Source organism: Falco cherrug, chromosome 4 (genome assembly GCF_023634085.1).
Source record: "Falco cherrug isolate bFalChe1 chromosome 4, bFalChe1.pri, whole genome shotgun sequence".
NCBI lineage: Eukaryota > Metazoa > Chordata > Aves > Falconiformes > Falconidae > Falco > Falco cherrug.
In genome coordinates this window covers 49,622,826-49,649,339 of record NC_073700.1, presented here as the reverse complement: position 1 = coordinate 49,649,339, position 26,514 = coordinate 49,622,826, and the positions used below count along the sequence as shown (strand labels likewise).

The 26,514-nt window shown below is 48.5% G+C and overlaps 1 protein-coding gene across 10 annotated transcripts in view; it reads left to right on the top strand.

Annotated features, from left to right (window-relative positions):
* PTPRS (protein tyrosine phosphatase receptor type S) overlaps positions 1 to 26,514 on the top strand; it is a 162,485-nt gene that overhangs the window by 59,044 nt on the left and 76,927 nt on the right. For 9 of the 10 annotated variants that reach the window (XM_055708138.1, XM_055708135.1, XM_055708136.1 and 6 more), the window contains 3 exons: positions 3,976 to 4,143; positions 23,007 to 23,152; positions 24,105 to 24,246. In XM_055708138.1, coding sequence (XP_055564113.1) covers positions 4,056 to 4,143; positions 23,007 to 23,152; positions 24,105 to 24,246 — 376 coding nt within the window. In that variant the 5' untranslated portion in view covers positions 3,976 to 4,055. Of the gene's footprint in view, positions 1 to 3,671; positions 3,692 to 3,975; positions 4,144 to 23,006; positions 23,153 to 24,104; positions 24,247 to 26,514 lie in introns of those variants that run through there. The other variant, XM_055708133.1, reaches the window with a different exon arrangement.

The window sequence follows — 26,514 nt, the reverse complement described above, 5'->3', positions numbered from 1 at the left end:
CCACAGGCTCCCTCTTTAAGCATCGGGGACCAAGCTAACCAAACTTACCTGTAAATAAAGCCCCCTCCTCTTATCCCCTCAGATACCCGAAGTAGCTTAAGGGAGTTAGGTGTCCAGCACCCTCTGAAATGGAAGTTGCTGGGAGGAAGATCTTCAAAAGCATCTTAGCAGCTTAGGTTAAGTCCCTTTGACTCTCAATGGAACTTAAGCTCTTAAGAAATGTAGGCCCTTCTGAGCATTTTACCCTTTGTGCCTGGCACCCTTGGGTCCCTGGAGATCCCTAGCTCGGTACTGGCTGGAGGAGCCACAGTGGGAAGCTGCTTGCAAATGCTTCTTAGTTTTATTATTTTTAATAATACTCTTCAAGGTCCTGTGCTCAGCACTTACAAGATGTACACATGTACATACTTAGAGCTAGAGATCAGGCAGTGCACAAGAATGAATGCCTTGCAGGAGCTCTTTTACTGTAAGAATTAATCTTATTCCTGAAATGTGACCGTATCTAGCACAAATCTGACCCCGTTGGGGGCCATGGCTTCACTTAATTGCATTCTTTAGCAAGGATTGAGGTCTATTAGGTAGTTTGCTTGTGTTGCAGGAGATCCTGTGCCAGAGAATTTAGTGAGGGTTTGCAGGTCCGTGGAGCAGCTCAGGAAAGCTGCCATTATGTTTACTCATATGGTGCCAGGAGCTTGGCTGGGTGCTCAGCAGACAGGCAGGAGGAGCGATGCAAACCTGCTTCAAAGAGCATAGACAAGGTAAGCTGTGCCCGTGCAGAGGAGAAGAGAGAATGGGTGATAGAGCCCTTATGATTTGAGCATTCATCAAAGCAATTCCTACCTGAATTCAGCACCACTGGGAGGGCAGGAGAGCCTTGTTGCATGGTAGCTGGGTTTCCAAATGTTGCGTGTTCTGCCTTGTAGGCAGGAATCGTCCGTGGGTAAGAGTCTGTTTGCAGTCTTCCTATTGGCAGGGTGCTTCCGGGAAGGCAGAGCAAACTCCTGTCCCAGCTGCTCCTTGATACCCGCAGGGGAACCAGGTGGGTGCACAACTTGCTGTCCTGAAAATCCCATATCTGGGGGAGACAGCCAGTGATGTACCTGCTCTGAAGGATGAGTTGCTGGATTGAAGCTGACATGTCCTAATATCTCTGCCAGCACTTTCTGTCTCCATCAAGGGCTCAGGAAGCACATTAGCACCGGAGCGGAAGTGTCACCCTCTGGCATCTCCTGCTCTAATCTTGGAGATGTTGCTATATCCCCTTTACCAGACCTTCTCTATTGGAGCCCATTATACGGCATGAAAAGCCACACTAGATCCGGGACAAGACCTTCTCTATCTCTATCTTTACCAGACCTTCTCTATTGGAGCCTGTTATATGGCATGAAAAGCCACGCTAGGTATGCGACAGCAGAGCTGCCAGGCTCCTCTCTTCGGAGGAGGCAGAACATTTCTCTGACATGCCTGCATTCAGCTCTGTTATCCGGGGGACTTTGGGGGCATGCTGCATGGGGCAGCACAGCTCTTGGCTACTCTGAGCTGTGGAAGGTCACTGGTGCCGCATCTGGAGAGCAGATGAGGCTCAAGGAGATGTTTGGTAGCATTTACTGGGGCTGCGGGGGGGATATTGCTCTGATAAAGAAAAACAGTAGTTTCTGAAATGCTGACTGAATTAGCCCTATGTTGTTGGTTTTTTTAAATCTAGAGAGCTAAAATGGTTGGGGGGATGCTTGCTCTTTCAGACTCCTGCCCTCTCCCCCTCCAGCCTCTCTGGTGGGAACTGGGAGCTGCATGACTGAAGCAGGGAGAAGGGAGAGCCAGTGAACAGCAACTCAGTTCCATTTGTTGTGCTGGCATTGATACCACATCCCCAGTTTAATTAACAATTACCATCACAGCTATTCATAATGTTCCCGGTCTCTGCTCGCCTCTGACAACAACAAAAGAAACCCCAGCGCGCTGTTCTGTGCCCTTGGAACCCTGTGAACCCCACATTAAGTCTGGCTGGAGCCTCTGTGTGTTTCTCTGAGTGCATCTAGAACAAACATTTGAAGAGATTCCCAGTGGTATAATTCAGATTTTTTCTCTTTTTTGTAAGAGTATCGGTATTTATGCTTGGTTTTCACAAGCCAGCACTGAAGCACAATGGATCTAGACTAGCACAGAGCACACAGCAGAGGCTTTGTAATCCTCAAAGTGCAAGTCCAAAGCTCCTTGCTGAAAAGTTGCTCTTTAGGGCTGAGTGCATATGGGGACTTCTTGTTTATCCTGGCTTTTCCTTTAATTCTGTACAGTTCAGCCTTGGAGAGTTAATGGGACAGAAAAAGATTAAAATGCCCCTTCACATGGACTGTCCCGATGGTCTTATACCCTGATGTGTATCAGAAAGCTTAAGCAACCTCACTATCCCCTTACTCCTTTTAAAGCCTTTGATCACTGTACAATATCTCCTACCTGGCTTTTCTCCAAAAGGTGATAAACCCCGGTTTTGATTTTTAATTGGGGTAGCTGATAGCAGGAAGGAATCCGTACAGATCTGAGAACATCCTTCACAGAACTCTAACCCATTATTCTGGTGCTCAGAGCATGTCTGATGGAGGAACCTCTTAGCTGCCGACCCTGTGAGGGGGTTGTGACAGCAGTTTTCACTCTATTTTCATCCCTTCTGGGGCAAAGCTTGTCTCTATCACTGAAGGAAGCATTTACCAGTATTGACACACAGGACTGGGGTAGTTGCTAAGAATACAGCTCCCTTAATGCCATTCCAGCTTTGCAAAAGGATCAGGATAAAGCTGTAAGCAGGCAGCTCCGTTTGGAGTCGGGAGTTGTCTCCATGGAAATGTGCCAGCAGGGCAAGGGGAGCAGGCTGGTGCTGGGCTTGCTCCGCTGTCGCAGCTGTGCTAATGTGCTGGTGCTTTCCTGCAGCCACGTTCTTCCACATCCAGGGCAGAAGCGGTCAGGAGAAAATCTCTCCTGCACATCCCTTGCAAGTTGTTTGTTTGCTGTGCCTTTTGGTCCATCAGGATCAATGGTGGTACCCCCTGCTCCAGGTTTTGTCTCCTCCAGCTTTGTGTTAGCTCAGTAACGCCGTTCCTCTGTGTGTTGCGGGTGGGGAAACTGGGGCACCGAGCAGGGTAGGGACTCTCAGCCGTGCAGCGTAGCTGCTGTAATCCCAGCTACGGTGAGTAGCCTGGGAGACTTGCGAGCATGCATTTGCCTTGCAGGAGGGGCTCTGGAGCACCTACGCTGATTCCAGGGCTGAGGTTCAGGCTGGCTGCATTGGGGTGAGTGCTGCACAGCACAGAGCCTGCCTCTGCAGGAAAGAAATCCCTCCCCCAGATGCACGGATCCTCAGCAAACAAAAGGGAACACGGGAGACATCTCCTGCTTCATCTTCCCTCTTGTGGGGGATTTTTTTTCTTCCTTTCTGGGTTTTTCATGAGTGAGGTTTCAGTTTTTCTTTGCCTGCCCTGTGCTTTTGTGGAAGAATCGCCCTTTAAGAGGGTCCCTGAGCCCTGTCGGGTCAGATCCCTTCACACCTCATTGCGTGTGTGCTGCTTGGCCAGCGCTGCCTTTCTCCTCTGTTGGGGAGGGGAGAGAAGCTGATGGGTGTTAAACTTCAAACACGGGCTCTGTGCAGTTGGTGCCTTCTGATTACACTTTTCTTTCTTGTGCTGTTCCCTCCCTTTGTGTGAGTGCATGCACAGAAATGCTCCATTACCTGCTGAGGCAGGGAGGCTGGAGCAGGCTGGCCTCATGCCCCCACCAGTCTGCTTGGCGATGGAGCTGGCCAAGTCCTTTGTGGTATCAAGGCGAAGGACTGCCTGGCCTCCCCACAGAGGCCGTGCACAGCAGTCGCTTTCTGGGGACCCTGCTGGTGCTCTGGGCACTGCTCAGCTGCCCCCTCCCTCTGCAATGTCGGCTGCCCTCGACCTCCCTCCAAGTGCTCACCCCTTTGCCTTTGTGCATTCGCAGGTGCTGACAACGCTGGGGAGACGCTGTGAGTCCTGCTGACCCGGAGCCTTCCTGGCTGGAGCTAAAGGCCATTGCAGAGGATGAGGATCCTTCCCAGCCCTGGGATGTCTTCGCTGGTCTCCCTCGTGAACCTTCTCTCCGTGCTGCTGATAGGGTGCATAGCTGAAAGTAAGTGACTCTGCTGTTCCTCTGCTCCTTATTTTCACCCATGCTTTGCAGGAACAAGCCTTAATGCTTAGAGCCAGCAAAGTATCCCCCTGTCCTTTTTAGCATCAAAGAAGTGCTTACTACCTGATCATGTATCTTAATTTTCCAGCGTCTTTAGCTTTCCACCAGTGCCTTCCTGTTGTTCCCAGTCCTGTCTTAGAGGGACGCAGGGCAGCTATGTCCTCATAGCCTGCGTTGAATCTCAAGTTGCACCTAAGACTGCCAGAGAGCTGGAGAGAAGGGGAGGGAACTGCCTGACAGCTCTTGCCAGAGCCTTCCTCCCCTTTCTCCCGGCCCCATCTTCACCCAGCTCACCCATATTGTCCTCTCCTGCTCTTGCCTTTCAGGCATCTGTCAGACACTAGTGACCGTTGTCATGTTACTTGCTGGGGCTGGATTCAAAACAGCATCCAAAGAAAGAGCATTGTGTTTCTCCTTCCCCTGAGTGAACCAGTTCCAGTTTAACACCGTTTTTATCTTTCACTGCCTTTCAGTTCTTGCTGTAAAAAATGAAAACGGGAAGAAAAAAAAAGTTAAAATCTTCAGTGACTTGAATGTAATGTTCCTTCGACACGAAGGCTGATCACTTGGGATCAGTGGGGAATAGACTTTTCCAAGCTGATTGAATTATGACTTTTTTTTCTTCCCCAGCAAAGCTGCTTGAAGCTGGTGAGAGGGCTGCTTTGGTCAGTGTAGCCCTTGACAGCTTTTAACGTAATCGCTTCGTTATCAGGGTTTATTAAGATGATGCGGTCACCGAGGATTGAACGGATCCTCGACCTTTTGTTGCTGGGAGATTTTTTTCTTGAACATGGCTTTCTCTCTTCACTGCGGTAAGCGAGTGGGGTTATATTTGCCGTTGCCATGATCGAGTTTTGTTCAGTTCATGTTCAGCCCCCCTTTGGTGGGACAAATGTCCTTGTGAGGAAAGGTAATGTTTCCTTTTGTTCTTCTTCATTTAATGAGCCCGGGAAGTGAGCTGGGCTCCGGGGGGATTCACTATATAGGGCCATTTTTTTGGCATGTAGCTGTGGGTCAGTCCATACCTCAAACGGTGCCACTAGTGTTCAGAAAGACATACCCAGGCTTCAGTTTGAGCTGCCTGTCTTGAGCAGCAGGAGCAGTGCAGTGGTTGGCAGCAAGGAACCGAGCATGAGCCTTTTGCCCAAGTGTTTATTCCAGGGTCCTGCTTGGATGTTGCAGCCGATGCTCTTGTATTCTGTCTGAGCAGCCAACGTGGATGGTTAAAGCCAGCTGCTGTGTTCCACCTGGGCTGCGGTGGCCTTGGTGGCTTGTGAAAGTGGGCGCTGGTGGGAGGTAGGCTGCTACCTGCATTGGCTCCTGCAAAAGCAGGAGGCTGCAAAGCAGAAATCTCCATTCCTGGCTCTTTGTGCAGTAGAGTCAGGAGGGGAGGGGATGCAACAGTGGAAAATCCAGTGTCAGGGCTCCAGAGTCCCATTCTTGCCACTGGTTTGCTGCAACACTCCTGGCCAAATCACTTTGTCCTCCTTTTTACAAAACAAGCAATGCAGCTTTGCAAGCGCAGATGGAGATTTGTGTGTGCAAGTGCCTCTCTGTTTGAGTAGAGCCCTGATTCATCTGCAGTGATGTCTTGAGTGCCTGTGAGAACTGAGGTCCTCTTTTCTTTTAAGTGTACACCAAGCCATGTGTGCTCACTGCTGGGAGTGGGCACTCTGCAGAATCAAAGCTCCACAAAATCATGGCTGTGTGGCTTCAGTTTTTCTGTGTGTGTGGTTTTCCTGGGAAGGAACGAGCACCTTGTCTGTCCCTGTCTTCTGTGGGGCAAGACTTGCTCAGAGGTTCCAGCAGAGCTGGGAGATCCCACATGCTGTCTGACTGCTACGAAGCACTTTTGGTGGAAATGTGCCCTCAGGAAGGGCTGATGCTGATCAGACACAGAAGGCACCAGTTGTGTGGCCCAAGCCCCGCTGAAATCTGTCACTGCTCAGCAGACACCTTGCCGCTAGCAGCCAAGTTTCTCCCTCCTGTAGTTCTGCAGTGTCCTTGGATTCTGAACAGTGAGGTTTTGCGCTTTTTTTTCCTCTTGCTGCTCACAGATGTACATACAGGAACTTTGCAGGTTGCAGGACTCGGTGTCCAAGGCAGGGCTGCTCTTATCTGCTTGATGCGCAGGTGAAGTTGGCCAAGCGGTGTCTCTTCTCCTAACCTGTAGAGCATGTCAGCATCTCCCTGACCTGTTTGCCCTTGGAGATGCTCCCCGTTATGTTGCCAGTTGTTTGAACTGCTCTGCAGCTGTTGTTCTCTGCCTGGTAACGATGAGTTGAGAGCTCCTGGTTTTGGAGGGGCTGCCGAATCCTGCCTGGAGGAGGCCTGGCCTGTGCCAGGCCAGTCAGTAGCATCTGAGCTGGTCTGCAGTGCTCCCCACTGAGGCGTGCAAACAGCAAACAGCTTTGTCTGTCACAACTGCAGAGACTGTGTGAGGACCTGTCACTCTGTTCTGACAATGTCCTCTCCCATCAGATGGCCCTGGGCTCTGTCACACTGCCTCTCGCGTAATCCCTTGGCCAGCTTCCATTTGGCTGGCACTTGCCACGACGCTGACCCGATTTCCTGCCCTAATTCACCAGGGGGGCTGCCAAGGCATTACAGCCCCCCAGGGCGTGCGATGCCAGGCAGTGCCGGGGTGGTGCCCCCGCGGGGGCCAGAAGCCTGTATCACAGGTGGGAACCCCCTGGGCTGCTGGCTCCTGGAGGGCACCACCTTCCCAGCGTCGCCGGGAGGCAGCTCCCCTTCCAGCAAAGTGTGGGGCTGAACGCTTGAACTTGCCTCCTCTTCCAGTGCGGCACTGAAGGAGCTGCGGCCTCTGCAATCAAAGGACCATTAAAATACTTCCCTTGTTTCCGAGGCTAATTGATCTCAGTTAGTGATTTAAATCTTTCTATGGCAGGAACATTCTATTTAAAGGAAACTGCTATTTAAATTAAAAAACCAAAGCGCCACACTGCTTTCTGCCTACTGTTCTTCCCTGTGAAGCTGAAGAGGATAATTGAAAGGTATAAAGCAGACCTGTTTCTTCTCTTTTTCTTGGGTTGCGTATGGACACTTTCTTTGTTTCTTCTGTTTGGTCAAGTGCAGCCGTAGAACTGGAAATTGCTAACTGTGATTATTTTCAATGGCTTCACATTCAATGGAATGTATTAGCGTTTTGTTAAGAATTCAGCTGGTCGTGTGAGTAACGTTAATCGGCATTACTGCAGTGAGTTAGGGGAGGCCTTTCCCAAGAGCTGTGCCTTGCTGTGCTGCACTGCACAGCCAAGGAGGCAGATCTTGTGCCCCTTTGAGCTGATAGCAAACCAGACAGCACAGATAGGTGAGGTCTGGGTATGGGTCCAGGGAGGGGAACAGTTTCCGAAATTGCTGACGTACTTGGGCATGGAACCAAGCCTTGCTGTTTCCCGGTCATGCACCCAGCCCTAGTCATAAAATCCCTGCAGTGAGCACCTTAAAGCATCTCATTTTGTGCAGAATCAGTCTTGTCTGGCTGGCTGTGGCTGGGCAGGATGTTTTCCTGCCCGCACTGGGCAGGGTGCAGCTGCATTTGACTGGGGTTTAGGGCAGTGGTCAGGTACTCCTGCCCTCCTGTGCTATCTGAAGGAACAACATGCCCACTTTAAGTGCTCCTCAGTTGCAGATAAAAAGCCACTTATGGTATAGAAATGGGGTAATTTTTATAACTGAAATCAGCATGCTCGCTGTTTTCAAGTGGATTTTTCCATTGATTAAACCTTTGCGTTTTACAGTAGTGCTTTGCTAATTGGTACTTTGCATATACAGAAGGCTGGCATGTGGCTCTCTCCATCCCAGCAAAGATTTAATAGCAGATGCAGTAGTGAACATTACTTATTACTTAGGTTTCCTTCCTTTTATAAATCACATTATAGAACGCTTACTAGCACACTCTGAAGTATTACCATAAATAATTAAATCTAAATTGCAATTGACAAAATAAAAGAATAAAGCCCTTTTTATGATGCATTACCCTGGCTTGCTTTCCTTTTAATTGCCCTTGCTCCACCATTAATTTGCAGAACACAGTAATTCATGCCACGTGCATGTGTGCGGGAGGCTCTTGCGCTTCATGAGCTGCAGTGCATCCGTGGAGGCTGGCAGCAGATGGCAGTAAGGGTTGCACCATGCATGCGGGGATGGAAAACAAGTGCTGTGGGTTGGGAGAGGAGCTCCTGTAGGTCCATGTTCAGGTTGACAAAGTGGTACTGCATTTTGGGAGCTGATGCAGTGAAAAAAGCTGTGTGGAACGTGTGTGCTCCGTGGTGTGAGATGTAGGAGCTGGTGGCTGGCTGCAAGACTTGCCTTGCTGAGATCCAGATCACAGTGACTTACAGGTGTATCTGATTCCTCTCCTCTGAATGGTCCTGTGCTCTTATCCACAGAGGATTAGCCTCTACAGCAGAGCTCGCAGCATTTAGCTCTGAAGGTCCTAGTTTTGATCTGTTGTTGGCCAAGACAGCAGTTGTCAGATAAAATGGCAGTAAAAATCAAGGAGGCTCCATCTTAGGACTTGATAGGCATGTTAAGTTGACATCAGTAGGAAGTGAATTGTTCTGCATTGTGGGAGAAAGTTGCTCCATTTATGAGTGTTGGAGACTGATTCATGACAATGCAACAGTGCTGTCCTAAGAGAAGGAAGATGCCGAAATGTGGTGAGGCTGAACTGCCCCACGAGCAATTGAGGTATATGACAGTATACCTGCTGGGCGCTGAGGAGCTGGGGGGATGCTGTGGAAAGGCTCTTTTCCCTTGGTGAATGTGGGCTGTAGCAGTGTGCAACAGAAGTGAAGGTGGGGACCTGTGGGAGGTTGTGTAGTCGGTTGGTAGGTGGTGGAGTTTCTACTTGGTGTTGCACATTGTTCCTTCAGTGAGTAGGGTCTTAACAGTGTGCAACAAGAGGCACCATCTGAATTGCATCCTCCCAGAAGGCAGAGATCCCTGCTGCCCTGCCCTGGATCCACGTGCTGCTTGTATTCCCCATGCACCAGTTGCCTTTGTAGGCAAGGAGACACCTCGCTTGTCCTTGTTTCTGAATTGCCCTTTCCTTTGCCACCATCTCCCTCTGCCAGCTGCGATCCAGGCTGCGGTTGCTGAGGGTTCTGGACTAGTTGTTCCACTCAAGGACACCAAATGAAGCCTCTGTATCACCTTCTTTAAGTGCCTGATTGAATTAAACCTTGCCTGCCTGGATTGAGTGGTGTGTTTCTCTTTTTTTGTGTGTCTTTTATTTTTTAGATAACTTGAATTGTAAAGTTTGTGTCTTCTATAGGACCTGAAGAGGAAATAAATCATCTTTTGAAAGAGCTTCCTTGGGGGCAGGGAGGGCTGTCACCTCCCAGGTCTCAGCTGTGCCCCACGCTGTGAATGCTTATTAGATTAATCTCTGCTGAGGAGCACCTGGGGACAGCAGCAGCTACGGGTGTTTGGGACCCAGTCATGGGTGTCTCCTGATAAAGGATGTTTTCCCAAACAGAGGTTCTTGCTCAGCTTCATTAGATGTCTAAGTTAGGGGAAAAGAGCATCTGTTTGTTGTGTAAACAAGCAGCTTGTGTGAAAATGTCATCTACAAAGTGTTTGTGATAGAGAAAATCTTCGCCATACCTGGATGCCAAGACTAGGGCTTTTACTCTGTGTCAGGCTTTACCAGAAAGCCAATACTTACTTCTTTGTGACTTTCCCCTTTGGGTGTCCTTTTTGCCCAACAGTTCTTGCACACGCTGCCAGGAAGGACAGGATCTTTCTGGTGTTGCACCAAGACCCTGGGTCACGTCAGCTTTTCATCTGCCTGGCAAGGTCTGCGTGGTTGTGTCTTTTCAAGACAGGATAGATAGGAAAATTCTGGGTCACTAAAGGGAATCTGCGAGGGTATTCCCACCCTTTTTGTGGCCTGGCAAGCCCGATATTATTCTTAGAAGGCAAGCAGAGTGTTTTTCAAGGACACCCGACCAGAGGAATGTCGTTCTTCAGTGTGTGTGGGATGGAATCTGGGCTCAAATTGGCCTGTGAGACACAATCTCCAAAGAACAGTTTTATTTACTCTGTGCCAGTCTTCCCCTCCAGTCAAGGATGTTCTCTTGCAACATAATTGGTCCCAGTTCCCACCTTAGAAAGCTATGATGTTCTCTGCACTGCAGCTGCCTTTAATTTTGGGGGATTATTAAAGTTCATTAAAATAGTCACGTTTTATACCATCTGCTGCACGTGGTGGAGCTAACCATCATCCAGCCTATGGGCCAGGTACTAGAACAGGAGTCAGGAGCGTCCTCGCTCCATGGGTACACCTTCCCAACCCTCCTTCCCCCCTTTTGCTTGTCTAGATTTGCTTTTTTGACCAAGGACTACTCTTGCCATGTTGTTGTCCGCTGTAATTAGTCTCAGCCTTGGTTTGGGGTTCTCATACTGCAAACGCTAAATAGTCATGTTACAGTTTGGCAGAGGAGGCGCCTGTTCCGTCCAAGGGCACAGCAGATAACAGCGTGACTGTGGAAGAGATCACAGCTAACCTAAACCTGAAGATGGCCAGGAGAGAGCATTATAAATATATTTTGGATGTCTACTGCTAGGACTTTGAAAGGGCATACTGCAGTGAGTGATTTAAACAGTTGACAAGAAGGAGCATGAATTGACCTGTTTTTACAGTATCGTTGTGTAGAGAATTTTTCGCATGTCCCATCTTGCTTGTTGCAGACATGACACATGACTGTTTCATACGAGCTTGGTTAAAACCAATGCCGCTAGCTTAATCTGTAATGCACAGAATTATTTCTGTTTCCTTTTGAGGCTGAGAGGAAAAGCAAAGCTTTAAAGAGGAAAAAAATAAATAGAAGGAGCTGCAACTGGTTTAGCATTCTACAAAGTTTCTCTGAGTCCTCCAAACCTTTAATTGACTCAGGAGCATAAAATTGAGAAGGGGAGAGAGTGAGCGAGTGTGCGGAGTGACGTGAGCGATTTGAATAATTTATTGTCCTTTGAAGTTGCAAGAGAAATTTCAGCTGCCTTGGGGAGTAATTTCTCCCCGTTCTGAAAGGGTTTCTCCTTGTTTTAAACTCATTCAGAGGATGATAGTTTTGCATTTTCTGCATAATTAATGAGCATACCTCCCCCCACTCTCGTACAACCTCTGAAGAGTGGTGGGGTGATGAAACTTGGTGGTTTTTTTAATTAATAAAATCAAATTAATTTGGCTATGTCATCTTCCTCCCTCAACTCCGTTAGAATTCATAGATTTATTTATAAATTAGTCTGAGCACAGTGTTAGGAGGGCTGTCACTTACAAATCTTTAGCCTGGGCTTTGATTTGTTTGAGTGAATTTCTAAAAAGATGGTGTAGGTTTTTTTCAGTTCAGCTGTTAAAGATCACCTTGAGACTGACTCTCATGGGATCACCCACTGAACCAGGAAGATCCTTCAGCTCTTCGTTTTTCTTTGTCTGTCTGCACGAGTAGGATCTGTTTGGTTTTGAGAGCCTTCTCTGTGGTTTTTTTTCTTTGTAAGTGCTGTGATACTCCCCTTTCCTTGCAAGACCTGCTAATTGTAGTTAATTCCAATAGCTGCCACTTGAGGGACCGCCTTCACCTGAGAGGGGAAGGCATCTTCTGCCCTGGTGCCTGAAGGGGCTGTATTACAGCCTTCTGATAAGAAGCCATCCCTTGCCTTCCTTGGCAGGTGTCAAACATGAACAGAAACCTGTCCTAATAAAAAAAAAAAAGCTCACCTTCCTCAGTTGCTGTCTTTGATAGAAGAATTTAAGGGGTCCTTGCTGCTGCTTTTTCGTGTTTCCATTTCTCTCTCGCTCATGTGTTGTGTTATTTTTCTCGCTCACTGAATCTCTAGTTACGCCAAAGCTGAATTTGGTAGGTTCCCACCACTGTCAGTTCTCAGCACTGTTGTTGCATTCTCCCTTTTTTTTCTTCTTTTGTGTTGATGTGCTTGCTACAAATCTGAATGATGAGTATGGTGGTTAAGAGACAGAAATTGTAATGACTCGTGTGGTAGGAGTCAAAGTTCATGATCATTAAAGGTTGTGTTCATCCATTAATCGTGGCTTTGGTAGGTTTTGGTTTCTTGTTTTCAAGATCTCCCATCCTGAGCTCCCTTGGCATCCCAGCCTCAATACTAATAGGCAGTACAAGCTCACAATATACCGTTAAGACCCAGGGTAAGATGCTTCAAGCTTGTATACCCAGAATCTCCTTTTGTTGCATGGAAAATGTGGGCTGAGAGCTCTTACCAGAGGTTGGATAGGAGTGATGTAACAAGCTTTTGAAAATACCCCAAATTCTGTGCTCTAGGAATTATACCTTACCCTTGTCCTGTAGACCAGACTTCCTCTCTTGCCTGAAAGAGAAGCAGACAACAGCTAGTAAGTGGAAGTCATATATCTTTTATTTACAGGAGTAAAAGAGCAGAGTTTTATCAGATGATATTTTATTTATCTGGTGTGCCTTTCATCCCCAAATGATCCCTACATATATGCATTAGCTAGCAAATCTTGGTTGAGATCGTTCATCTGCTGTAGTGCTGCAGCCCCTTCCGAGCTGGCAGTACAAGGCAGGAGACCTAGCTGTGTTTACATTTTGCAAAGGTCTTTGTCATATCACTAAACCAAGGATCAGAACTGATCTCCCTGATGACATCCTTGGGGCTTCTAGCACTGTTCTTCCTCTGAAAGACCATGAGATGCAGAAGCTTGTAGCAGTTTGTTTTCCCCATTGCTGCTGACTCTGCTGTCACTTCTCGGTGGCTCAGGACCTCTGCTGGGCTATATTAAGATGGCACGGCCCCCTGGGAGTTGTGATCTTTGCTCGTTAAGCTTTTTCTTCTTTCAGGCTTGTCCCATAGGAGGTGGTTTTTCATGTTCTGGTATCCCCCCTGGACTCTGATTCTTTGGTGGCTTAAACAGAGCAGCGGAGGTTGAGTACAGAGCCAAGTCTTTTCTAGGTAGTGGGTGAATCGAGCTTCTCCAGGATGCCAGTATCGATGACACAGCTGGAGTAGAAGCTGTCCTAGTAACATGGCAAGGGGAGGGAGAGCTCCCTGCCTTAAGCTTCTAATGTCAAACAATCTGGGATTGCTGTTGTGACATTGATGGACAAGGGGCTCTCATTAAGTGGCCAGGATAACTCCTTGGGTTTCTTGTTCTTTCTCTGCTCTGGGTTATTATGCCTTGTTATAGGGCTTGTGGACAAATACGAATGAGATGTTGTTACAGTTGACTGAAAGTGCTTGTGTACCCCCAGGGTCCTGGCTGGACACGTTGCTGAGGCTGCATGTGCTCCTGTGCTTGCTGGCCCCTCAATGGCTGATCCCAGGGCTACCATCTTGTCTGCTTCAGCTCTTGCTGATCACAAGGAGCAACTTTCTTCCTGGCATTGTGTTGTAGTGCCAGAAGGTGAATGAGTATCCTGGCCAGAGGGCCATCAGCATTATCACTTTCTCCTTTGCCCCTCAATTTGATTTGTACCAGGAAGGGAGGGTGGAACCGCCATGCGCTGGGTGCAGGCAGCAAGCATAAGGAGATGTGGTTAGCACACCTCAAGCGCTCTCCATCTGAATTCATAAGAGAAGGGAGGTGGGGAAACTGAGGCACGGGAAGAGGAGGTTTGTGGAGTGGGGCCACAGAATGCATTGAAAAGCAAACTCAGTCTTGTATTTTCTACATCATGTTCCCTCTTGCACATACTTCATATGCTGCTAAATGCTGCTTCTTTTCCATCCTTTCTTGCCTTATGTGCAGAGTCCATTTTGATGCTGGCACCAGCTGCCTGCCATGTTTGCTGTCCTTTACTGCCAAAATACAGATCCCTTCACCCCTAATGTTAATCCCTCATTTTTCATTCATTAAACTGAAGCTCACATGGTGCTCTGGGCTTCCACCAGGTCACGGCTTTCACAGGATGGGTGGTTTCTGATGTGTGCACACTGCATGGCTCGAGGCACCAGGTACATTTTCGTGTGTTAGGGAGGGAGGGAATAAGAAGGTCCAGAATACCGTCCCACTCCCTGTAGGACAGGGACAGCTCTCCATCCTGCCCTGTAGAGCAGTTTGCATCCTGTATATGTGTATCCCTACAGTGTGCCCTATACATTTGCATAAATCACAGCTGGAAGAACATTTTCCTTGGCTCTGTCAGGGTGCCAGTCACTGGGGCTGGTACTGGGGCTGATCTGTGGCAGTGACAAATACCATTTGTGCTATGGAGGGAGGCGGATCCTTTCCATACATATGGATGTACGATGGTAGCCTGGAGATGTCCTGCCGAAACTGGATGACTTTGTACTAGCTGCTGTTCCCATGCGATAAGGCACTGTCCCATCCCTGAAAACTAGCAGTTTAAATAGACCAGAAGGAAGGATTATGCTTCCCCTCCAGCAGGCAGAATAATGTGGTTTTTCTCACCTTGGGTGTCAGAACTAGGAATAGATCTCCGATAGCCTCAGTCTCATCCTGCCTCCACTACTGGAGGCTCGTACCTGCTCTTCCAGAGGGTCTGTATCTGAGTGCATTGCAAATAGGAGCCTGAAGGCTGTACGGATGTGCCAGATCCCCAAAATTACAAGCCTCATGGCAAGAACAGCTTGGCACGGTGCTGGCTACGAAAGGTCTGCTGTCTCATCCTGGCTGAGGGGAAAGGTGGGAGCTGGCAGCACGGGCAGGCGTCGGAAGGGAGCAGGTGCCGGGGTTGTTGGACAGCCAGTGTAGTAAAGATGGATGAAATGAGTTATTGATCTTTCTCACCCATTTTCTGTTTGTGTTAAATCCTGTGCTGGGTTGCCTCCTTCACTTCTGTCCTTCCCTCTCTGGGGCCTTGCAAGAAAGGAGAAGAGGTCATCTTTCAAGTGACATTCCCTCATGTCCAACAGGGAACAGCCTGCATTCACCTGTGTATAGCCCAGCTTTTCTGAGTCAGGTAAGGGCTTTCATGGATCAGCAGCAGGGGAATAGCAAGGTGGAAGTACTTCACTTCCAAAAAAATACTTCGTCCTTTTTTTATACCCTCCTTTCCCCAACCTTGCCAGTCCCATCTCCCTGAAGGGAGCCAAGAGCTGCTGACAGTAAGAGGAAGTTTCTGTCTGAAGCCTATAATTATCCTGTCTGCCTTCCCAGAAAAGGCCAGTTGGGGAGCGAGCGTGCTTCTGTTTCATGGACCAGCCCTGTGTTCTCCTGCCTCCCCAATTACTGCTTAATGGACTTTTTATGATGATAAGACGACTGGGTTGGGGAGAAGTTATTGACGGGGAAATGGAATATAATTCACTCCCTGTTTGTTTGTTCTGTCAGAAAACCCTCATTTTAATTTTATTTGTGAGGCACTGAGAAACAGCCCTTGGAAAAAAAGTGCAAAATCTGTCAGTAAAACCCTGGATTTCATGGGAACCAGAGCCTCTGCAGGACCTCTCCAAGGGGTGTTTTCAATCTTATTGAGTGTCTCCATAGAGACCCTCCCCACAGCCTGCATCAGTCTGCTCCCACTTTGCAGCTCTCGCTCCTCTCGTGAAGAAAAATGTGAATTATGGAGCCATCTTTCTTGCCTCTACCCCTCTTGCAAGCTCCCCCGCTCCCTAATGCTGCTGCTTTGAAATGCGTACCCATTCCAAACATTGCATTCTTGCTCCCCACTCTCCATCTGTCTCAAATTTGGCTGCTCTCTCCTGTTTTCATCTGCTCTGTGGCTTGTCTGCTTTATCTAATCTTCACTTCCTTGCTCTGGCTCTGAACACCTCCCTCCTCTCCATCTTGCTCCAGTTCTCTTGCATTTTCCCTGTTGATCTCTTCTGTCCTTATCCTCACTGATTTTCCCATCCTTTCCACACTCTGCTCCCCTCTTTAGCTTCCCTGTTCATTGGTGTGACAAAGCTGTTCCTCTGCTCCGCTGGCCATGCTTCCCAGTCTGTCCCCAGCTGCTCAGTGCTCCCATCTCGATCCCTCAAATGCAGGGCATGCATCTGCTGCATGCGAACAGACCGCAGCAGCGCATGTGTGTAAAACAAGTTTCCTAATCCAGCGAACACTCAGTGCCTGGCCAAACCTGGAGCTCACTTTCCCAGAGAGGTTTTTGGGAGGGGAGATGAAAGCACTACCACCCAGGGCTGTAGCTGGGGGAGCAGCTTGTGCTCCTCCGATGGTGAGCCTGTTAGCAGTTATGGAAAACAGAGATGGAGTTTCACTACATCAGCAGAAAGTTTAAGCCCAAAAACCACAGCGAAGGGGGAGGAGGAAGAGCAGGAGAAGACAGGGGGGTTGACCCTTTGCATGCCGTTGAGAATGCCATTGGATTCCTTCCTGGTTGCTCTCGAAGTTAGAAGAGGGTGAGTGACATATGATGAGAGATGTCCCTGTTCAAGCTAACATGGCCTGGTTATTGGGAGATTGCAAAGCTTTTGTCTGGGTTTTGTTTTTTATCTTCTTCTCCCACCAAGAAGTACATGTGGGAGAAGGTCTCTGACTTCTGTCTCTAGCGGGTTTTTTGTGTGGTTGTTTTCTTTTTGTTTGTATTACGATATTTAGAGGCTGTAGTTGTGTGCAATACCACCTAGGGTGTTGAGTGCTGAACAGATCTATTCTGAAACCATCCTTTGCTCCAAATTGCTTGTAGTGTCTAGACCAAGGCAGGCAGGCAGGTGTGAGAAACGATGATTGTCACCTCTGCGCTGCGTGTGGCAGACTGAGGTGCAGGGAAGGGTGTGTGTCCAAGGTCAGCTGAATTCGTGTCAGAGCCAGAGATCTGAATCCCGATTGTAGGAATCATCTGGAGCCTGGAAGAGCAGACTAGGGTGTGCTAATGCTAACAGCAAATTAATATTGACCACGTGTGGCTTAATGGTCTCATCTTTTACCTTTGCTCTTGAAAGGCAGAACTGCACGTATGTGTGTGTATATATATGCCCAAAAAAGGGTGAATTTTGATCAGTTGAGCATTTTTGAGCTAGGATAAAAGTTGTCACTGGCTAAGATGCCCTGAATGTCTCTTGTAGTGTGGGCATGCTCTCATGGTGGGCTGCTCTGCAGGGAAATATTGGGCTCAGCTGACATTTTGTGGGGCCATTTGTTGAAGGTCAGCCAGGAGCAGTGAGCAAAAAGATGGCTGCGGCACTTGTTTAGGAAGGCTATGATAAGCCAGCTAAACAGCAAGAAAATGGCCTGGCTGCTGTGCTTTTGCTTTCGTTTCTGTGGCAGGTCTTGGGTATGGCATTGAGCCGGCTCCATTCCCCATGGTGGAGATGGTGAGGGTTTATTCACCAGTGAAGGAGGAGCTGAAGCTTCGTGTGCCATCACTGTGGGTCAGCAGGACCAGCACGTGGGCCTCCTCCACAGTGATGACAACAGGGTCCAGGGCACTGAAAATGGAAGCAAAACCTTTTAAAATACACGTTCTCTAGCTGGCTTTCTTTTGTTTCCATGGATTGCTGTCACTGTGGGTGATAGGCCCTGTCAGCCAGGTTCACACTGCTCCCTGTGCTGGGGCCAGATGAAAGAATCAGGGCTTTGTCTTTATTTGTGGCCCATTGTTGGGATGCTTCCCTGGGGGTGGTGGGAGGGGGCTGCAGAAGGCGGAGGTGTTAAGCGCAGAGGTGAATTTTGCCATCTAAAATCCACGGTGGGTCCTTGCTGGGGGGCTGGGGGTGAGGGGGGTGAGCGGGGGGTCAAGAGGAAGCAGAGATATGGAGGTGCCTCTCTGCAGCCCCCTCAGGGAGAGCCTGCGGGGCAGAGGGTCAGCTCACACACACTGCCCATTCCCTCCCACAGCTGGGGCAAATAATACAGTAATTGTGGTCAGAGACCATCCTCTGGGCCCCTGTGGGGTGAGACAGGCCTGTCACTAAGGCAGTGACACCTCCAGGCCTCCCTGTGGGGCGCAGGATGAAGGGAACATGGTGGACATATTGTCACTCTCCCTGTGGGAGCAGCTTTCTGCCTTGGAGCTGCCGCAGAGCTGGCAGGCTGCAGCTCTGGAGGGAGGAGCTGTTTAGTTCGCAGTTGGGTCTCCTGGCCATTTTGGCAGCGAGGTGTGTGGGGTCTTCTCTTTCCTCATGGCGGAGAGGTGGAGGGCGGCGTGCTGCCAGCTGGTCCTGTGCCTGTCGGGGCGGAGGGTTTCACCTCAGAAGCCCCGCAGTGGAGGGCAGGTTCTGGCCATGTCACCCAGGCCGGGGGGGCAGGGTGCGGGCTGCTCTGTGTGGCCCATGCCAGGCCTTGCCCAAAGCGCCTCCTCTTCCTGAGCCAGCCCCGGAGCCATGCGGCTGGGGGGTGTTGGGGTACCCATCTGGCACAAGATGCTTGGAGAATCAGTCTTGTCTCAGAAAGACCCAGGGGAGTCAGTGTCTCCTCGCCGTGACCTGCCTCTCTCCTTACCCCCTTGGGGCTAACCCGGGTCGGTCTTCCCTGAAGCGACCCAGGGAGCTGGGCAGTGGGCTGGCAGCTGCCATGCCAGTGTCACACAGCCTGTGGCACCGCCAGGGCTTCGTTCAGCTGCCTCGGCTGAGCCGGTGTGAGTTTTCCTCTCAGCTTTTCAGGCTCTCTCCCATTTTGTGGCTGGAGCATACTGGGGTAGTGTGGAGAAAGCTGCTCCTGTCCCATGTTGTGGTCTGCGAGGCCAAATGTCTCATCCTTGTCCCTCTGTGAATCCACCTGCAGTGCTGCAGAACCACCACCAGCTCTGCTGGGACACGAGGCTTGCAGGAAGCAAGGGGGAAGGTCCTGTGGTGCAAGTTCTTAACTCTGCTTTTTCTTTTTCTCTCCTCCACATCCTGCTCCCCTTTAGCTGTCAGCTCAGGTATATTGAGCCCATTTGTGCTCCTGCCTCTACCACCCTGAAATCCCCTCTGGATTCTCCATCCCTTTCTCTTCGGCTTTTGATGCTTCAGACAGGCATATGGTGGCCGGCTGGCCTGTCTCCCTCGCTCCTTGTCCGTCACCCACTGTTCACCATAGCATCAGTTCGTGAGGGACATTTGGGTTTAAAGGGTGAGATGTCCCCTCCTTTTCCCTACTCCTACGTCTTTCAAGCTTCTTTACAGCAAAGCTTCTCAGGCTGTTTTGTCATCTGTGTATTGTTAGCAGGGAGATATTGGGGGTTTTTTTACATGACTCTGTTTGAAGAATTTCTGCTTTGGTGTTACATGAAAGAAGGAAGGAAGGAGAGGTGAGGCAGCACCATTTTCCTTTTCTGTGAGGAAAGCCGCCTTGCTGTGCAGCCCTTGTACGTGGGCTGATGTCGTACCATGCTCCTCTAGTGCGTGTGCCTCGGCGATGAGTAGGAGACCCCACCCTTATACCTTGCAGCTTCTGCTCAAAGTCTACCTTAGAATTCACAAAATCCCAGCAGCAAATGTGCGTCATGTCCCTTCTGAAGAGATGCCAGCGCCACCCGTGTTCCCCTAGGTCTGTGCTGTGGAATGTGAAGCCAGCTGGAGATCGTCTGCACAGGAGTGACTGGGATGGTGAGCGCATGGTCCCATCGCCTGCCCTCGGCAGCCTTCGGGAGCACGGAGCTCTCTGGAAGGGGTGGCAGAGGTTGGGTCAAAGGGCAGGCAGCATGTGTGTTGATCGTCTTTGCAGATGCAATTACAGAGTGCGGGGTGGATGGTGAATATGTGTCTCTTCCTTACAGTCTGTGGCAACTAGCCAGTGTGTCACTTGCCCTGGCTGTTGCTTTTGGGAAGTGCGTAGGTGGTGGGCAGGAGGGAAAGGTTCAGTTTGACTTGATGGCTTTCCATTAAGCTGTAGAGAAGAATCACAGGTACACAGCAGCCATCCGGTCTTTTCAACCTTCTCTCCAGAGACCGAGACCCTGCAGGAAGCCTCTCATAGTAGGAAAATTCTTTTAAGCTCCAGGGTTTTCCATACTGCAAAAAAACAGGTTCTGCTACTTTGCAAGCAGAGAAAGGGGAAAAAGAAAAATCTCTTGTAACCACTGGACCTAGGTGGAACTCAAACTTGGTCTTTCCAACACTGACTTCTCTCAGCTCTCCATGAGGGAGAGTATATGTGAAGTGATATAAAATCTCCTGGATTGCAAGTATGTCATCTGGAAAATGCCTGTCTCTGATTATTTATTTATTTGAAATGGAGGTCCTGCAGTCTTGGTAAATGAGGGGAAACACATAAGCCCCTCTGAGTGGGCTGATAGTGTTTCATTTTCACATGGCACCTTGTTCCTGCATTTGGAGGCTTTCAAAGCCATTTGCAGAGCTGAAGACTGAATTCTAACTGTATGTTTCATTGCAAGCTGGACCTGGCACGGCAGAACTGTGGCAGTCCTACGCAGCATGTAGGAATTTGTTTCAGCTTTGTATCATCACCACCTTGCCTGTGATAGTGCTGGCTTTCTTGTTCCGAGGGGAGAGGGTTGTTCTGTGATTGGCGTGGGCTGCAGTGACAAGCGCTGCAGTGACTAGGGGTGCATAGGTGGGGAGCACAGTGGGTGATTGGGGGTGGGTGGGGGCGGGGAATCAAAGTGTGGAGTTCTGAGGCCTGGGTGAAGTTAAAATGAACAATTTAACTTTGATTTGCACTGATTTTTACAAGCGAGTAGCAACATCTAATAGATTGTTTGATAAGGATGTTTGTTGGGTTTCTTTTGTCTCTCACTGTCTAAGGGTTTATTGTAGGCAGTTCAGCATTGCAGTGAGCTCAGGAAAAGCAGCGTTCACAGGTCAGCTTGGCTTCCCTGTTAACCACACACTGAGTCAACAGAGGTCCCCAAAAAGGGATTGCTGAGCAATGACTCCAAGTTCACTATTTTTTTGAGCACTGTCCCTTTCTTCAGGACAGAAATAGAACCTTATTTTTCTCCTCAGCTGTGTTCTGCTCATACTGTTTGTGCCCATTTAAATGTATATGTGACATTAAGGATTATTAGGGGGTTTTATTTTAGGAAATGAACTTGCATCAATAATATGTTCTTAAAAGCCTTGGATGTTTTTGGCTGTACCTGCAGAATTGAGTTCTGCAAACTCTTCAGAAATTGAACTGAGAAGAGAGGAAGAAAGTCAGGTTGCGGGCAGAGTGAGCATTTATACTTTAGCCTGAAGCAAAGTTTTGGGTTTGCCTTTCCCAGATGGAAGACAGATACCCCAGTCCCAGAACCTCCAGTGGGACTTGCTTGATAACCTTTAGCTGTAACATTGCAAAGAAGACTCTGACCTCTAAATATAGATTTGGATATTTATAAATCCGATGCTTTGTACACACAGCATTCGGTGGGACATAAACAGCTCCAGCAAATTGTGTTTACCTCCAGCGTGGAAACAAATGCTTGATTGCATCACATGAGCTTGCTCAGTGGCTTTTATTTATATACTGCTGGCCACACCAAGCAGGGAAGGGGAGAATTCTTCTTTTTGTATTTTGACCCCTAAAAGACCCTGGAGACTTCTCTCTAGCTACCATTTGCCCTCTTCTTAAGCTCCTTGGTAGGCTGTTTACATCTTACTTTATAGACTCTGAGTATGTACATATAAATACACACATTTCAGAGTCATGTGGTCTGCTTTTCTCAAGAATAACAGACGGCAACTTTATGATCTGAGTGATTTTATTTGAACACAGCTGTGGCCTTGTAATTTAAATATTTCAATAAATTTTAAACTAACTAGATGAGATGAGAGGAAACCGTGCAGGGAAAACAGGTTAGAGCACGGAAGGAGGATTCCCTGAGGGTAGAGGCAATATGGGCTGTGCACAAACACTCCTGGCCTCGTCTTCTCATGAGAAGGCCCTTGATACCTTCCTTGGTCAGAAAGCCCATCCCGGCATCTTTCCCCTCCTTGCAAAGGCAGTCAGACATGGATGGAAATCAGCGGCAGGGGGTGAGGGAGAGGTGCTGCAAGCTCAAGTGTTGTTCCTTTGGGTCCAGGCTGGCTAAAACGCAGCCCCAGGCTCTGGGTGTGCTTGTTCAGGCATCACTGCACCTTTGAGCATCTGGTTATGAGAGGAGTTTGAGAAGCTTTTAGCTTCTTCCTTCGGCAGCGTGAATTTCTTGTTTTTCTCAGATGTCTCATGATGAGAAGAGGGGATGGGGGAACTGCAGGAGCAGACTGCAGACTTGGCTGCCGTGCTCTTGGTTTTGACAACTGGATGGTTTTGAAATGATCACAACTTTCGTTTGTTGGGCTGTATCCTATCAACTTGCCTGTTCCAAAGGGTGGCATACCTGTTGCTGTGTAAATGTACCAGTGAGGGCCAGAGAAAAAATTTGCTGATGGAAACAGAGGTGCTCAAGCCAAGGAAGTTTCATATTCTAAAGCCACTGGCATCAGCCTGTTTCACACCTTCATCCTCAGTATCACTGTGTGCCAAGTTACTGCACCATTTATTTCATGGTCCTTCTCCCACTTTTTACCCCTGCCTTGGGTACATTCCTATAAATCTCCCCCATTCCTTAATAATAATATAAATCCCCTGCTAGGATCTGAGGAGTGCAATTCAGTGTTTCTAGATGTTGTTTTCAGCTCTGGCAGCTTTTGGTGGTGATCATTAGATGGACTTTGCCAGGGCAGTTTCCCCTGTGCAGAACAGTTTAAAAGTCCACTTTTAAAAGAGGCTTTGCAACATCATCGCATTGAAATCTCTTTGTAGGATCAGGCCCTTAATCATTTTGTGCTGTAGCTTCTTCATATGTAAAATGGAGGTAGAGACTGTTTGTTCCTAAAAAGCCGAGTAATTTCATCTGGGATCATTAAAGAATAGCAGTGATAATGCTACTAGTAATTACAAACAATCTGTTAGAGTTTGTCTTTCCTTGTGCCAATGATGATATTTCTTTTTTTTAAAGGTCCCCCTGTGTTCATTAAAAAACCTGTGGACCAAATTGGTGTGTCAGGAGGGGTGGCCTCCTTTGTATGCCAAGCGACTGGAGACCCAAAGCCACGGGTGACCTGGAACAAGAAAGGAAAAAAAGTAAACTCTCAGAGGTTTGAGGTAAGAGAAGTCCTTGAAATCTGTGCCTGTATCTATAGAGAGAGACTGGTGCAAAGCAGTTAGTGCTTTTCTTTGGCCATTTCCAGACCCGATAATAAAGGGAGATTTGGAAGGGAAGGAGTTTTAACAGTGGAAGGAGTGAAACGCAAGCTCTTGGCCATGTCAACAGCTGGGTTTATTCCAAAGAAGGAGAGAACTTGGCTCACTTACATGATTGGAGCTTTTTCTTTTGTTCTGTTGGTTTTTTTCCCCTCCTGGGATATAATATAAAGCTGTCTTCTTCCTTCCCTAAAAAACCCCAACCCCCAAGTGGTACTTCGGCTCTGTAAATGCACCTTCATACCCATCCATGGCTCATTATTTTAACCCTGGGACAGCCTGGAGTAAACGTTACAGTTGCTGGCAACCAGACCCAAACAATTGGCATTGTTTAGATAGAAATGAGAGGGGAGGAACAAGGACTAGGAGGTCATCCTGTGGAATTTGCTGTGGGACTCAGCCCAGCCAGGCAGCTGTGTGCTGAGAGGAGCTTTGTGGTGTCAGCTGCCCATGCAGATGGAGGAACAAGGCAGGAGTTCATTTTCATTTTGTTTTCACTTGGTCTTTTTCCTCCTCCTTCATCACAGTTGTCCTCTGAACACCCATTCCATACACACTGTCACCATGGCTCATTCTTTCAGTGCATTTGAGATGTACATAGCAGTGCTGGTGGGTCAGTGGTCAGAGACAGGGTCTGGCATGTGACAGTTCTCTGTTACCTTGAGGTTAGTGGAAAGACAAGTTGACCATGTCGGTTATGTGCAGGGCATTGTGGGGCTGCTGCTGAAGTATGTTTGTGAGTGTGCGTGCTTGTGTGTATGTTGCTGCCTCCTTTAGAAGCAAGAATGAGCCTTCTGCTTTTAATCCAAGGAGGCTTACTATGTGTTTGTCTCTCTTTCCCTTCATCACCCAGACAATTGAATTTGATGAAAGTGCAGGTGCTGTTTTGAGGATCCAGCCCCTCCGGACTCCCCGGGATGAGAACATTTACGAGTGTGTTGCTCAAAACCCTCATGGGGAGGTCACCGTCCATGCCAAGCTCACCGTCCTCCGAGGTAAAGAGCATGCCTGCCTGCCCTATGTCAGTGTCACAGGGGAGAAGGGACCCTTCAGATTCTCCCTTCAGATGAGAGGAAAGGCTGTTAAAAAATGTGTGGCCAAGGCACAAAGTCCTCCATTTTTTGGTTTATTCTGACCTGTCAGATCTATTTGCTATTATTACCCCAGAGAGTCATGAGATTGCTATGTAAGAAACAAAGCTAAAAATGGACCACTTCAGGAGCTTTGGATGATGGGCTGAGGTTCCTTCCAACCTGAATTATCCTGTGACCCTGTGACCTTCCCTGCCCTCCAATAAAAATTCCTTCCCCGGGTTTATGAGCAGCACCAGAAAATCCCCATCATTATCCTCAGAAATGTGGCACCATTCATCCAGACACCCAAGAAAACCTTAGCTGAGGAATCACTGAATGGGCTGAGGTTGGTTGTGTATCTGCATGGGCTTTCATACAGCTGGTAGCAATGCCAGCCTCTTCCCATGTGCAAGATACCTATTTTGCCCTTCTGGGCATCTTCCCTCTTTCCAGAGGTCCTTTGCTCCATGTACTCTCCAAGAAAACAGTTCCCCTCTCCATTTTGTTCTGGTTCTTTTTCACTTGTCCCCACTATAAAGGATGTTTACATGGATGCCTCCTTCATGTCATCTGTTTGAAATAGGCTCCCTGAACTTGATGTGGGGGAGGGAACAATATGGTCTTGCTGTGGATGCCTCTGAATGATTACTCTTACCCCAGAGATCTGTAAAATTGCTGTGTGAAACACTAAGCTAGGCTGCTTGCTAAAACTGACCCGTTTTAGTGGAAAAGGTACATAGTGGTCTCTGTTCACAGTGTGAGTGATCCTGGCAGAAAAGGCGTGGTGGATAACTGCCTGAGAGCTCCTGAAGGGAGTTTAGCTTGGGAGCACTGGCTATTGATGAAGCCATCAGCAGGAGATGCTGTAGAAAAGCCATGGGCTTTTGAATCAGGGTACTTTCAGCCAGAGCCATTATTTGTGCAGTGAGCATGGCTAACCATAGTTTTAGGTGCTCCAGGCAGTGTGTGATCCTCGTAAGGCCAAGTGGTAGCTCTGCCTGTATGACAGTTGCTTTTTCTTCTGCAGTTTCTGTGTTGTCTCCAAGAGCATCTTAAATCTTCTTGTTTGAAGAGACAGTGAGCACATCCTTAATAGTGCAGAGCGAAATCTGTGTGCAAATCCCCAATGTACGGCTGTAAATAAAGACCAGACATAGAGGGCGCATGGCAGAGCCCTTGACCTCCCCTTGTAGTGGGGAATATCCCTTCTGTTGCCCACCTGGCAGGCTCTGTGTTGTCAAGATGCTGGCTGCCTTTGAGCGTGCGGGCTCATGGTCCAGTCATGTCTGACAGATTTGTGTATGTGCATTTGAATCTTTGTGTAGCTCCTTTGCCTGGCATGGCATTTAACCTTCTGTTAGCAGTACGTGGTGGGATGTATCTGTCAGGTGACTGGAACAGCGCTTTATGGCACGAGTGTGTCTAGCTGCAGTTATCCTGCAGGGCTGGGAGCCTTATTCTTCACACTTATTCCCATATATTCTTTGGGAGCTGTGACAGTTTGAGGGAAGTGCTCCTGCAATCATATTCAAAGTTTCTACCCCTTGACTTTAGCTACAACCAGTGGCAAGAGAGGTGGTTGTCCTGCAGCTGCTGCCCTCACAAATCCTGGATTCTCACAGCATTTTTAAGGCACTCTCCACTGAAAGGAAGCTGCAGTGTATGGGAAACGATGAGCTGAGCTCAGTGACTGTCCTTAGGGACCAAGGTTCTTCGTACATGTCTTTTTGCAGCTCTTCCTTCCGGTATCAGCATCATACATGTCAGCTAGAGAGCCAGATGACAGAACAGGAGCTACATCTCCCCGCCACCTGACTAATTACGCACTTTGCTGATCCCACCAGAACATTATTACTGTGTGCTTTGCTCCTGTGTTGTGCTGCTCTTGCAAGCACTCCTGTTCTGTTTGCCTAATAGGACCTGGTGTGGTAGCTTTGTTAACTGACAGTGCAAGAGCAGGTAGGGTACCCAGTTTGTCAGATTTGGGGAGCAGTAATCGGCTGCGGGCCTGGGCCAGGACATTGCTGAAGAGCATCAAGGAAGTAGTTTTTACAGCATACCCTCCCCATCCCTGCCTCAGTTGGAGTTATTCCATCCTTAATCTCTCCTTAGCTTTCACACAGCAAAAGTTGTCTCCTCTTTTATCTGCATTTTTAAGTGCTGGGGAAGTTAAAAGGATGAAGCACAAAT